We start from the raw sequence: 15,514 nt of genomic DNA on the forward strand, positions 1-15,514 counted from the left end.
ATTAATTAAAATTGTATATTCTTTCAAAAATTTTTATTTATTAAATTTATTTATTTACTATTAAATTACAAAATTAAAAAAAAAATTATGAAAATTTATAATTTTAATAACTACAAAATTCAAAAGCAGTTTCAAATAATTAATTAAATAAATTTCATTATACAAAACTTTCTTTTTAATATTTTTAATAGGGCAAAAGTGATGAAAACGCATTTTTTACACATACACAAGCTCTTATTTATTTTTTGGACTCTTGTATTTTAAAATGAATAATGAAGGCGTTTCTTGAATGCAAAATAGGATTTTGTCGATATTTAAAAAAAATTTGCGATAATAAGTGACATACTGACACGTTGAGATCTCGTTTTCAAGTTCAAACACATATATAGGGCATTGAAAATTGTATGAATCTTTGTGTCGCCTAAAGGGGGGTTCCTTTCACGATCAAAGTGCAATGTATAGAAAAGAGGAAAGTGAAAACTTGTCACCTATATATTATTTATTGAATGACAAATATATGTCTCTAGTCTAATAATAATAATGGATGCTTTTTTTTTTTTTTTTTACTAATTTGGATACCAAGTATAGTAAAAATCTTGGTACCACAAATTGAAACAATCGTGATTCCAAAAATAGTAGTAATCTTGATATACTAAAGACAATAAAAATATTAGTGCCCAAAAAAAGGTTCCAATTTTAATACCAATAATGGTACCAATTTTTGGTACGATTAGTGGTATAACAAATTTGTTAATAAAACTTTTATTAATTGAAAATCGATAGGAAAATATTAATAAAATTGGGTGGGAGTGAAGTTTGAAAAATTAGTTGAACTTAAGAGAAAGTAATGACTATAAGGAAACTTAGAATGAAAAATGAAATAAACGCACACATGCGACAACTGAAAATTGATTATCGTATATATAAAGTTGGCTTTTATTACAGACTTGTAGCTCATGTTTTGCATTTATTACCTCATTCATTTATGCGATTTATATCAGACTAATATACATATGAATATAGTAAAGAGTGATTATAATATAAAACACATCATGCCCCTTCATATTAAAATTAAAAGATCTTGATTTCATTAATCTATTTAATTATTGAAACGTTAAAAAATGAATTATTTCTATTTCTGAGATTTTTGCACACTAAAAAAATGCTTCCTTTTTTTATATATATGAGGCATTCTTTGTCAACTAAAGCTACCCATCTCTCCAAAATTGATTTAGCTATAAAAAATCGGACAAGGTCTTACAAATTCTATAAAAATAAATACTTTTTAATGCAGAGTGGCGTTTTTCAAAATTCAAAATGGCGGATCCAATATGGCGCCTAATTTTTTAAAAATTCATTGGATTCACTTGAAAATGGTTACACGGGGGTTTTTGGGGTCGCTGATTACGAATCCAGTGATACTTTTTAAAAATTCAAAATGGCGGATCCAATATGGCGGACTTTTTTTTAAAAAATCATCGAATTTGCCTGAAAATTGTTACTCGGGGGTTTTTGGGGTCGCTGATTACGAATCCGATGTTAGTTTTCAAAAATTCAAAATGGCGGATCCAATATGGCGGACTTTTTTTTAAAAAAATCATTGGATTCACTTGAAAATGGTTACTCGGGGGTTTTTGGGTTCGATGATTACGAATCTAATATTAGATTTTCAAAATTCAAAATAACGGATGATTTTTAAAAAATTTATTTCATCCATTTTAAAATTGAAGTAAAAGGTCTCTGTGTTTTACCTTTTTTTTACCTTTTAGTTCAATTTTAAAATGAATGAAATAAATTTTTTTTAAAATCATCTGTTATTTTGAATTTTGAAAATCTAATATTAGATTCGTAATCATCGACCCCAAAAACCCCCGAGTAACCATTTTCAAGTGAATCTAATGATTTTTTAAAAAAAAAGTCCGCCATATTGGATCCGCCATTTTAAATTTTTGAAAACTAACATCGGATTCGTAATCAGCCACCCCAAAAACCCCCGAGTAACCATTTTCAAGTGAATCCAATGAATTTTTAAAAAAATTAGGCATTAAAAGGTATTTATTTTTATAGAATTTTTAAGACTTTGTCCAATTTTTTATATCTAAACCAGTTTTGGAGAGATGGGGGGGCTTCAGTTGACAAAGAATGCCTCATATAAATTAATTTATTAATTTAATAAGCAAAAGAAAAAACAAAGAAACTTTACTATCTTTGAAAACAAATGTTTCAGTTTAATTTTTTTCTTTTGCTTATTAATAAGTCTTGTCTAAAATCAATATTTGATTTGTTGATAATTTATTTAATCTCGTGGCGTGTGCCAGTGAACTCTGCTTATCGAAAGAGAGAAAAAGTAAAAAAATAATTGTCAAGAGGAAGGAGCTGATACGTGAGAGTGAAGGAGATGGGAAAAAAGACGAAAAAAAAAAAGGAAGGAGCTCTCTTATAAACAGATCCTGTTTGGTAGCAATTCTCAGTTTGTTATGCATTTCACGTGGACGTTAGACGCCCAGAAAACTGGGACATCATGAAGACGCGTCTTATTTGCAAAGTAAATCCCTTTTTTTTTTTTAATAGTTTTAATTTTGTGTAAATATAGTGAAAAAAAAATTTAGTTACAAATTCTTTTAAATTAACATTTTTCTTTTTTCAAAATGATTTTTAAAAAATATTCTTTATAGATGTTTTGGCTTTTGTTATTGCTGGTTGCTTCAGCGGAAGGGACATTTTTCGAATAGTACGTAACGTTTTTGTAAAATTAAAACAAACTGATAATCTTAAAAGAAATTTATTAACATTAACACTAATAATTATAATTAAATATAAATTAGCTAACAATTAATTAATAATTTCATATTATAAAGTGTGTAATTCGAAAATGTTTTAAGTTCGAATGTACATTTTTATAATTAATTAATTTACATATATATGTTATATTATATGAATAATAGATCGACAATAATTATTATTTTAATTATCAATTAATTATTAAATACTTTAGGTAGAGAAATATTAAATATTGAATTGAAATTGAGAAATTTTTTTAAAATTAAAAAAAAAATTTTTTTTTAAATATTAAAATTTAATTTTTAACATATTGTGTTTTGGAATTTTAATTTTATATTAATTTTGTTGATTTTTTTAATAAACTACACACAAGTTTTTTTTTCCTCTCTTGTTTTTCCTTTTTAGTTAGCCGATTAATGTTTACCGGTGGGTTTGGCAGGCCAAAAGCCGCAATTTCTTCGAGCGTACCGATAAATTACCCAAACCAACTAATCCGAATTAACCATGGTGCTGCAGGTTGGTTTCAATTGATTCAACCGTTTCGCGCCACGATAAAAGCTCACATTTCACTATATATTTTGAATTCTCACGAACAATATTCGCGCAAAACTAAAAATACACGAATGCCTTATTTTTGTGGGATTTTGTTCTCATCGTGTATATACTGAAAAAAAATTGTAGTTTTTTTTTTTATTATTATTCACAAAATACCAAATTGTAAATTATATTTTTTTGTAATGTTTATTTTTGATTTCCAAACAACTGAAACTGTTTTTTAAAAATATCAAGTAAAATGCAAAAAAAGAAAAATTAATTAAATTTTCATTAATAGATAATATAAAATATTATTGTTATTGGGAAACATTTTTAATAATAATTATAATAAGCATTGCATGTAATGTAAAATTATAATTAGCGAAGCTTTTGTAATAATTATTGTTAATGGAAAAATAATGAATTAATTAAAAATGAAATGTTAATAATAATAATAATAGAAATATAATGAATTAATTAAAAATGAAAATACAGAAAGCAGGAATAATAGGAAATGATTTTTGTGGTAAAATTTTTGAAAGTATAACTTATATATATATATATATATATATATATATATTTAAAAATAATATTCATTATTTATGAGGAATTACGTTCAGAGAATTATGAATTATTTGTTCTGAGTGTGAGCACTTAATGATTTTGTTGCTGCTAATGGCGAATTAATTTTCAATTAGCTCAGCTGGTACCATTGCATGTATTGTACAGTCATTTATTTGAAGGATTAAATCACTCACATCAATTTTTTGTTCAAAAACACAATTTTCATAATAATAATATTATCTATTTTTATAATTTTAATTTCTACATATTAGTTAATTTTAAAAAAGTTTCTCTATTTTGAATGAATGAATTAAAAAGTTTATTAATAATAATTAATTAAAAACTGAGTAATAATAAATTTGTAGTAGATTTGATTAAAATTAACGTAAATTTGTTTTAAATAAAATTGTTTTAAAAAATTTCACATCTAAACAGTATTTTTTATTCTCCTAGCTCGAGGAAAGCGTTAATTGACTTTTTTCAAACTTTAAAAGAGAAAAAAGAGGATCAAAAATTATGGAATGTTCATCATTATCATGTTCACTATTATCCCACTCCTTTGGAGGAATTAAATGCAAAACCACTGCACGCACCGGAAAAAAATCAATTAAATGAATTGCATAGGTATTAAAAAATGAGTCTTATAAAAAAAAAAAGATAATATGGACAATTTTTTTTTTTTTTTTTTTTTTGAAAAATTACATTCTTTTTTATTTCTTAGCGAATCTTTAAGATCGATGGGTTGGTCGGATCAAGAATATCCTCTTCCCGATCCTAAACTTATTTTTCCATCAAAAGCTGAAGAAAATTGGCTCGAAACAAATGAAAATTCACGAAAAATGTCATGGTCATGGGACAACAATATATTTGGTGAGAAAACTCACAAAAAAAAAAAAACTAAAATTAATACAAATAAATTCATTTTTAACCATTTTTTTTTTCTTTTTTTCTAGAATAATTCTCAATTTTCACGATCCACGATTTTTCATATTATTTTGAGAAAATTAAAAAATTTAAACAAAAAAAATTTAAAGAAGCAAAAGAATAAATGAAAAAAAGAAAGAAGTTTATTAGAATTTTTTTCTTATATACAAAAAGAAAAAAAAAACATACTTTTTTTGTGTGTATATTAATTTTTTAGAAACGAAACCAGTATCACCACCATCAGTGGAACATCAACCAGTTTTGGTACAAGTTCCAATTCATCAACAAATTGTCCTTCAACAACCACCAATTAAAGAGGAGAAAAAATTGTCATTTTTCGCGGCTCTTTTCCAAAAATTGCGACGAATAACAAAAGCACTCTTTCATGTGGAAAAACCTCATGACGATTGTGACGATAGAAAAGACGATGATGAAACAATAACAACCAATAAACTTAATGGTTATATGGTTTATATAAATTCAAAAGCAAATCAAAGAGTTTAGTTTCACAAAAAAAAAGGGAAGAAAAAAACATCTCTTTTTTGCAAATATCAACTGTGATAACTGTTAAGAGTTTAAAAAAAAAATTAATTTTTTTAGTGACAAGTGAATATAAGGCTTTTTTTTCACATAAGAATGAGATAGTAAATGTAAATTTTATCGACAATTAGTAAACTTTGACATATTTTTATTTTCTATTGACAAAAATTGCAGACTGTTTTATCAACAGTTGGCAAATATGTTTGTCATTATACTTTTATCAACCATTGATAAAACGTTTGTACCTTTTTCTTGATGGAAAATCAGTGAATATTTCCCCTCTTTTTAATCTACTGTCAATAAAACAAATATCTATTTTATCGTCAGTTTGTAAAACATTTTTTTCATTTACCAACTATCGGTAAAAATGTTTTAACAATAAACAAAAGAAGACAGTAAATGATGTCCATCTATACAAATAAATTTTGTATTTTGGAATTGATTTTTTTTTTCTTAAATTATATAATAATTATTATAAGCACACAAGAGGGTTATAGTTGTATAGTTTAGTTTTATTCGTAAATAGAAATTATTTACTTAAGACTGAGCATTGGCATTAGTGTAGAAAAAAGTTGTAAATAGTACTGAATTTAAAAAAAAGAAAATTGTCCTTGTTAATTAATTTTATTGATTATAAAATTAATGTTGTATTAAAATTATAAGATCTTCTTAAAAACTCTAACTCCTGTATTTTTTTAAATGACAGCATTTTTTTTCAATCAAATAAAAATTTTTTTTTTTATTTATTTTTAAGTGGAAAAAATTAAAAACTTTAAAAAATATTGCCCTATAATGTTAATAAATATTTTCTCAATTCAAATGATTGAGTGAAACTTTTACATTGACAATTATGGTCCTGTCATCAGATATGTCAAGTGATATGTATAATCTAATGCCGGTATTTTGACATCTGACCTCTCGTGAAATCTTAAAGTAGAATGTCACTCGAAAGTCGTTGACAATCTCATGCAAGGATTATTAATACTTTCACTTTGTAAACGATATATGAAAATACAGGTATTTACTCTCGTTTATGATTTTTATCTATTAGAAACGTGTATTAGTAAAGAGTTAATTGCAAATTAGATTTTTTCTTTTTCATTTTTTTAGTAGATCCCTTTTTAATCGAATAAAATTTACATCATTTTTTTAACATTTATTATTAATATTTTTTATTTGCTTAATTTTTTAAACATCAAATTTCAATGAAAGTGTCTTGTATATATTATATATAGTATTGTCGTGTTCGTTCTCAATGGAAACAAAAGTGAACTGGTAAGGAAGTAAGCTTTATTGTTGAAAACCCACGTCCCAAAAGTAATATTGTCTAATGTGCTTCTCTTAAATAACTATGGTCCAAATGAAAAAAAAGGAAGCAGTCATTATTCGTAGCGTGTAAAAGCCAACTACCCCGGGGATTTGTTCCCTTTTAGATATTTTGCCATCTATTCTCACAACACGTATAAATACAACGTTCCAGAATATAGTTCATCATCAAAATTCATCTTTAAATTTCAAATATCACGAAATATTTCTTTTTTAAATGTAAGATATATAATTAATAATTAACGTTTAATTATACATTGAATTTTATTTGAATTTAATGAATTATTCATTAAAATATAATAAAATTAGAAATCTACTTTATCGACTGATGGTTAAACAGTTTATCATATATAATTGACAAAAATATTTTTTACAAAGCGTATCAAAGCATGTCAAAAATGTAACGAAAATTGTCCTGAACTTTCAACGAGAACAAAGATGGTAGTCTCTCAACATATATATACAAAATTGCGAGTCACAAGTGCATATGAGTGTTGAATTATAATACTCTCAGATGCACGCAATTTTTCTAACCCTTAAAAAGCGCTAGACGTCATATTTTCTCTATCGGGATTTTTAGGAGAAAAATTGTCACTGAATTTTTCCTATATCGACTTACTCTCTATCTTTCCCTTTTCCCAGAAACAAATCACTTGTATTTTTCTCTCGACTATTTTTATCATGTGTCGCAAATTTTTTTTCTCACTTTATTTCCATCCAATAATTTGTACCATATATATATATATATATATATATATAGAAAATGAATTGTACAACATATACTCAATACCAAGAGCATGATAAGAATTTGAATTGTAATGATTTTTTGCATAATATTACAATCACCAAAAATTAATTCAAATTTATTAATGTAAAATATTACAAGAAAATTATATTCTTTTTTTAGGTATTTCCTACTTCAAGTAGGATGAAGAGGCAGAGCTTATCATATGGACGTAAGTAGTCATACTAAAGTGGGCGGTGCGTGTTTAGATGTAGGTATAAATTAGGCGGAGTTTAATGATTGGTAGGGATAAAAAGGCGGAGCTTAATATATGGTCGTAAGTAGCCATACTAAAGTGGGCGGTGCGTATTTAGATGTAGGTATAAAGTGGGCGGAGTTTGGTAATTGGTAGGGATAAAGAGGTGGAGTTTGATAAATGGTAGTGGGGCTTAGTATATAGTCGTAAGTAGTCATACTAAAGTGGGCGGTGCGTATATAGATGTAGGTATAAAGTGGGCGGAGTTTGGTAATTGGTAGGGATAAAGAAGTGGAGTTTGATAAATGGTAGGGGGGAAAAGAGGCGGAGCTTAATTATTGGTAGGGATGAAAAGGCGGGGCTTAGTATATGGTCGTAAGTAGTCATATTAAAGTGGGCGGTGCGTATTTAGATGTAGGTATAAAGTGGGCGGAGTTTGGTAATTAATAGGGATAAAAAGGCGGAGCTTAGTATATGGTCATAAGTAGTCATACTAAAGTGGGCGGTGCGTATTTAGATGTAGGTATAAAGTGGGCGGAGTTTGGTAATTGGTAGGGATAAAGAGGTGGAGTTTGATAAATGGTAGGGGGGGAAAAAAAGAGGCGGAGCTTAATATACTGTCGTAAGTGGTCCTATTAAAGTGGGCAGGGCATATTTAGAAGTAGGTATAAAGTGGGAGGAGTTAATGAAAGGGGTGTTAAGAGGTGGGGTTTAGTAATAGATCGTTATAAAAGTGGGCGTGGTGTGATAAGTACTGGGGATAAGTGAATAGAATTTGAAAAGCATTACAAATTAAATTTAAGTCTAAATAATGTACTACAAGATATAACAATAACTATTAGTAGTGCAAAATATAAAAATGTTTATTTTGTAACGAAGTTTTAATAATATTGGATGAAATGAAATAAAAAATGCATTAGGATTAAAAGTACATGATATATTTGTTAGGTACCAAATATATATATATATATAAAAGTCGGATCTCAAAAGAAATGAAGAATTGTGTGGAAGGGGAATCCCAATTCACCACTAGCTTGGTAATCCACTTACAGTGAGTCGATACGACTGGCACAGAACTCTCCAAACAGAGATATATCTATATTGTATTAAACCACTACAGCAAATTGTCCCGACGTTCCTGCTATCACTGATACCTTGCGCTTTGATTAACATATTGCTTTTCGCATCCAAAGGGTCAATAATAATGATATAGAAAAAGAAATTGTTTAAATCAAATTTTTCACATTATTAAAACACTCTTTTTTGGCTTGCTCTGTAAAAAAAAATTCAGTTCAAAACCACAGTTATTTTAAAAATAATAGGTACATTTTGCACTTGATTTTTTTCCTTTCTTTCAAAATTTGTTTAATAACTTATTTTTATTATTAAATTTTACGGAAGGAAAAAAATGAATTAAATAACAAAAAAAAAAAAAATCGAAATAAAATTAGCGCTCGATATAAATATATAAACGCGAAAACATCCCTCGAAAATTTTAGCGAACTGAAGAGCAATTCAACCAATTATAGTTTGGAAAATTTTCCATATGCAAACAAAGGAATTAATTTTATTTCTGCAGTTCGTTTGCCATGAAATTTTGCGTCTAACTCATGGTGAAAAAAAATTGTGTTTGGCCTGTACATATATATATATATATAAACCAAGGAATGAAATTGCATTTGCAATTCATGGATATAATATATACATATATATATATATATATGTATTAAATTCAAATTAATTTTCACCATTTTTCCAATGACTGGAACCGAAAGATTTATACAGGTCAACTTTATCAAAAAATTAATTTGCATTTATTTCACACAATTTACTTGCGGTTGTAGTTGAATCTTTACATATAACCGCTTTTGAAATTAAAGAATTTCGTTATTCTCTCCCCCTTTTTTCATTATATCTTTGTCTTTTTTTTCCCCCTCCCCCCTCACTCCACTGACCTTAGTACTTTTACGCGGGGATTTTTTCTCGAAATCTCATGTTTTATGCACTTTCGTGATTTTTCCATATGTACGTTGCGCGAGGGTATATATATTTTCTAACCAATTGTAAAAAAGAAGCGTTTAAGTGTAAAAAGAAAAATAATTTAAATTTCTGTGAATTATTTTTTTCAAAAACAATTCTAATAAAAAAAAATGTTTAATATTCTATTTTTATGCATTTTGTTACATTTTTATAAGTGACATAAAAAATTATAGAAAAAAAAAACAATACTTGTGGCGACTTAGAAACCGATCCTTGCTAGCTGTGTATCTTTTTTAGTGAACATTATAAATCGTTATATTATGAGAGTGTAGACCATAAAAATGTTTTTCGTGGTTCGATCGATCGAATAAACGAACAAAGGATCTCACTTGTAAAACCAAACGAATTTATGGATGCTGTGGTCAACCCTGGGGTATCCTCCTCTTGTGTCTCTCTTCTTATATCTGGGGATATTCACTTTTTTTCGTTGTATTTTGCAACTTTTAAATGTTTTTTTTATAGTGTCTAGCTGCGTTTCATATTTTTTTACTGCCTCAACCATAAAAATATTTATCGTTCTTACCGCGTGTCATTTTATTGTAATTTTTTTATTTTAATATTTCCAAAAATGTTGCAAAAAAATTTTTCACTTTTGATGAATTTTTTTTTTCTTTTTTTTTTTTACAATTTTATATAAATATTAAAAATTGAATTCTTATTTTCTTTATATGACTCTTACAGTCTCCTTGATTTTTTTTTTAACACGAAAATAATTTTTACTCAATTTTGGCGCCCAAGGCGATTATTTTACTCACATGCAGTATTTCATATATATATATATAATATTTGAATATATTTGTTATACCAAAGTAATGTGTCATATGGGTAATAAAAATGTAATAGCTCTTTAAATAATCCTATATACACGTCTACTATATATTTATGTCATGTCTTTAGTTTTATTCTTCTAACAATACTCAATAAGTTTAAAAAAAAATGTTTTAAATTTTGTCATTTCCATAATAAAAAATTTCAAAATAAAAAAAAAATTGGGCAAGACATATGACGGAGGTGGTAGTGGGAAAAGAGAGGCAGTACAAAAAAATAGTAGCGAGAGGGCTTCAGATAAAATTGAAGCACGTACCGGCAAATACATTATGGGAACACATTTTATGAACTGAATAAAGTATCGCGATGCCGAGTGTAATGCCCCGACCATTTATTATAAGTTATCGCATCGCATTGCCGAGAATTGGCTTCGAATCTAGATTTTTTTTGACACTGTCGACTATTCATTTTACCCTCGACATTGTCATTTTACTTTTTTTATAAGAAAATGAACGTGGAAAGTTTAAAAAAGAAATTACATTCTCAAAAAGTTGGTTCTGTTCATATTGAAAAAAAAAAACCTCTTTAAAAAAAATACTATAAACGGTGGTCACTAAGTGGGAGGGAATAAAGTGGGCGTGGTGTATAAAATAGTGGGGATAATCTGGGCGGGTCAGAAAACGTGGGGAAGAAATAGGAGGGGCTTACGGTGGTGGGAAGGAAGTGGGCGTGACGTGAAAAATAGTGGAAATAACAGGTCTTGAAAGTAGGTAACGTGATTCAATAATAAAATTAAAAAATACAATACTTTATTGACTGTAGTCAGTATTTTCTCCAGTGTCACAAAAAGAGCGCTTTTTTAATTACATGGAGGGAAAAAAAAATAAATTTCTTTCAGGACGATCTATCCTTTTAACTCCTCCCCTCACCCATTATTTTGTTTCCACTGGCACACACTTTTTATTCTTTTTTTTTTTTTTTTGTTTTATTTATTGACGACAAGTTTTTCATCCGAGCATAAAAGCCTAAAACAACATTTACCAATTTTTCTCCAAAGGCTACATACTGGGAATTAATTAGATTTTATTTTTTTTTTCTCTCTTGAACGTCCGGTATGTGTGTACTATACCTCCCCTCCCCCTCTCTTTTTCTTTTGCCGAACGACCAACTCCCGCCCGCTTGACCCTTTCTATTCCCTTTCATCCCTTATTTTTAATTATTCCTGTAAACCAACCGTTTACTCGTCAGCCTCGAGGCTATACCTCGAAAATGGGAGAGAGACAGAGATAGAGAGAGTGAAATCAAAATACGAAGTTTAAATTTCTCTCGCGAAAATCGTTCGGCTACTCTTCAATTTACACTCGAGGTAAAGCGCCCAGTTGGAAAAGTGGGAAATTCGAAACTGATGATTCGTCAAATCCAGACAAAGCAAACAGCTTCATTTCAAATTGTAAAACGTACAGTTTTCTGTTACTGCAATTTTTTTTCCTATACTGACTTTTTCTTTTCCAAGGGGGATTTTTTTGTGTTTGTAAAATTTTTATTCCAAATACAAAAAAAAAAAGAAAAAAACCCACAAGTTTCGTAACAAGTTTTCTCTGAAAATATTCACGATGTGTATATTATATATATATTTTCATTTTACAACTCGCCGATAGAGAATAATGTTTAGACAATGAAAAATTTTAAATTCATTAATTTATTGAAAACATTGAAAAATTTATGTACCACAGTTTTGCCAAACAGGGAGAAAAAGTTTTTCCCATTCGAAAATTTCCCTTATCGAAAATTACTTGATTTTTCTTTTTTTCTGTCAGTGTAAATTTTGTAATTTGGAATTCAAAGATCGTTCTTTGCTTAATTTCTTGGAGCGTTGGTGGTTCGAACGTGGCCGTCGCTGCCACCACCAGTAAAGCCAATCAACTAATGACTGACACCCCGAACCCCCGTGTACAAACGGGCTCCACTCGCCTCCCGCTCTCTCTCTCTCTCTCCTTCCCCCCATTTATTCTCTGCTGTGCAGCCACGCCGTTCCCAAATGCAGGCAGACGTCAAGCTGTCCATGGAAATAATTTCAATAAATCCTTTTAGCCGATAATGAATTAAAAAAAATTAAGTTTGACTGCTGCCATTTGGATGACCGAGAGCACAAGATTTGTTGTCGACAATGCTGAGAATGAATTTAAATTGACATTTTTTTATTGGTTAATATTTATTTTTATTAATTAGGCTTAATATCGGAAATGTGGGTAAAGTGTCACCAAATGCAAAATGGGCGGGGTAAAGTAGGAGGAGCGTTTTAGTAAAAGTGGTCGAAACCTAATAAGTAATGAGGACAATGTGGGTGGAGAATCAGCGAGGGGCGGTTAAAGTAGGCGGACCGTAAAAAATAAAGGGATGGGCGTAATCTGATAAGCAATGGGCAGAGCATCCGAATAAATTATGAAAAGGGACGGTTTTCCAATAAAACAATTCTAAATTGAAAAAGACTTATTGATTTCTATTCTATAGTTGACTCTATTTTCAGAGTAATTGCAAAATTAAATTTATCGTATATTGCTAATAAATTTTTCAAATCCGTCAACTTTTTTATCATATCTGCACATCCAAAAATACTATTACAATTCCCGCAGCTATTATTGTCGTCGTTGAAATCAAAAAAAGTTGTGCAATTGCTTTATTTGAAATACATAAAATTAACTTATCGGTTTTGTCTGATAGAGAAAAGAGAGAGAGAGACTCAATTTTTAGAAATAAAAGAATAAAACTAATTTTTAATAAAATTCAGATATATTCTCATGAATTTTTAAATAAATTATGAACAGAGAATTTAAATATACACATAGATATATACGTATATAATATTAGTTGATGGTGATACAGGAACGTAAACCATCAGATGCCACTTGCCGGACTATACATATATATATGTATATATATATATATATATATAGTACACTGTAAAAAATTTTGGGAATTATCACCAACTTTTTTTGGTGAATATTTCATATTTTTGGGGAAAATGTTTTCCCCAAAAAAATAAGTGATTGTTTTCCTAAATTTTGGTGAAAATTTCCTAAAATTCTAATGTATATATTTTCCCTAAAAAGAGTTGGTGAAGATTTCTCAAAATTTCAATGAATATATTTTTCCCCAAAAACAAGTGGTGAATATTCCTCAATTTTTTTGAAATCCTTCTTCAAAAAAGTTAAACTTTAAACTTACGTAAGTTACAAAAAGTTATTTGTAACTTGTAATATAATTTATTCATTTCATAGATAAGTTAATTATAACTTAACTAAATAAGTATTTTTAAGTAGACAAAAATTTATATTTCTAAAGAATTAAATTAAAATTTAATCAATATTTGTTTAACAGATCTTATTTTATTTATTATATAACATAAGTCACAACTATTTTCAACGTTTGTTTCCTTTTTTTAAAGTTACAAAGCATGTTTACATAGTTTCATCTTATATATTGAAATTATCATTTTATTTTCATGAGCCTCCGTGGCGTAGTTAGTAGAGCGTTAGACTTCTAAATCTCTCCTAATGACGCTTACGTTCGAGACCTCATGATAATATTTGATAATTTTCAAGAAAACAAATTTTCATCAATAGGTACCAATAAATAATGTAAGTAAGATATAAATGCTACATGAATCAAATTTTTAAATTTTTATTTCAATTTTTTAAACTATTGATATTAATCTTTGGGAAAATTCACTAATATTTGTGGAATATTCCCTAAAATTTTAGGGAAAAGTTTCCCCAGAAAATTTTAGGGAATTTTCCACAAAATGCCCTGCAAATTTGCGTCACTAGAATTTTGGGGAATTTTAACCAAAAAATTTTTTACAGTGTATATATACACATCGCCTTCGTTAATCCTGTAATTAATTACCATGGTTAATTGGAGAGGCGAACCACCCGCAAATCACCCTTTTCACTCCCCCCCCCCTCAATCACCCTCTTCATTTCTCCCTTCAAGCTAGCTTCCAATTCAAGCGAACCCTGCGATCCGAGGCGCTTTACCATTTGTTTTCAAGCCGTGGTCTTCAATTCAGAGCATCGAGGCTTTGATTGCGGATCGGGCTTTGATATCACCACTGCGATCGATCCCCAGTGCCAAGTCAATTTGTCCGACAAGCGAAAATTAAAATCAACAACGAATGGCTGTCAAATTTTTTTTGCAAACCACAATAACAGTTTTTTTTTTATCCGATAATCAAATTATTCAGCTTTTTCGATATAATAAAAGATGTTTTTAAATGTTAAATATCTTTTTTTATTTTGTTAATTGGTGAATGTAAATTGCATGAATAGAGCTAGGGAATAAAATTATTGAATTTATAATCCCTTGGTGTTAATTAGAATGTAAATGATTATTTGATGTTATTTTTAAAACGCACCGCCCTTTTTATAATTTCTTGTAATGACCCGCCTACTTTGTCCTCATTATAGATCATTTCTCATTCCTTTAATAAATATGCTCCTCCCTCTATTAAATATACCCCGCCTTTATCCCCACTACAAAGATTCTCCGCCCACTTTAACCCCGCCCCCTGTTCTCAACTTTTGACGCTCCGCCCTCTTTTTTAATATCTTTTAACTAGTAACTATACATATATGTAATCGTCTGCAGAATATGGAATCAATTAGAGGGTATATTAAGGTTCTCTCAAATTATAAAATTTTTTTTGAAAAAATGTATTTAAATAATTATATACTTAGTATTGAGACTATTTTAGAGAATATTTTTTTGTAACGCGAAAAGGCGGCTGTTTGGTTAGATAAATTAAGTAGTCAACGACAGGGACCCATTAGCAGTCTTCGCACTTTTGTCCGAACATGTAGCAGTGTCACCCATTACATAGGGTGAGGCTACACAGGAACACGTACGTGCATTTACCGACGTGTGTTTTATGCCTGAACCGCGTTATGACTTGACAATGCATTTCTCCATTTTCACCCTGCGATGCTTTTAACTCCCATATACTACAAGCGAGAGTGTCAAGCAAAGAACAAACAGAAAAGCAAAAAAGGCTTATATAA

The 15,514-nt window shown here is 28.7% G+C and overlaps 1 protein-coding gene and 1 long non-coding RNA gene across 4 annotated transcripts in view; both read left to right on the forward strand.

Moving 5' to 3' along the window:
• LOC127289731 (uncharacterized) overlaps positions 1-15,514 on the forward strand; it is a 160,623-nt gene that overhangs the window by 80,093 nt on the left and 65,016 nt on the right. For 2 of the 3 annotated variants that reach the window (XR_007844212.1, XR_007844210.1), the window contains exon 5: positions 7,577-7,625. The exons of the other annotated variant lie outside the window; for it this stretch is intronic. This is a non-coding gene — a long non-coding RNA (uncharacterized LOC127289731). The remainder of the gene's footprint in view (positions 1-7,576; positions 7,626-15,514) is intronic. 3 annotated transcript variants of the gene reach the window in all.
• On the forward strand, positions 2,401-5,781 carry LOC127289728 (uncharacterized). Its single transcript, XM_051317836.1, has 5 exons — positions 2,401-2,545; positions 2,676-2,731; positions 4,333-4,503; positions 4,601-4,749; positions 5,021-5,781. The coding sequence occupies exons 1-5, from the start codon at positions 2,522-2,524 to the stop codon at positions 5,305-5,307; spliced, it is 687 nt and encodes a 228-aa protein (XP_051173793.1). The 5' UTR covers positions 2,401-2,521; the 3' UTR covers positions 5,308-5,781.

Source organism: Leptopilina boulardi, unplaced genomic scaffold (genome assembly GCF_019393585.1).
Source record: "Leptopilina boulardi isolate dan_hultmark-lab unplaced genomic scaffold, ZJU_Lbou_2.1 LbouV2_5, whole genome shotgun sequence".
In the NCBI taxonomy this organism is placed as follows: domain Eukaryota; kingdom Metazoa; phylum Arthropoda; class Insecta; order Hymenoptera; family Figitidae; genus Leptopilina; species Leptopilina boulardi.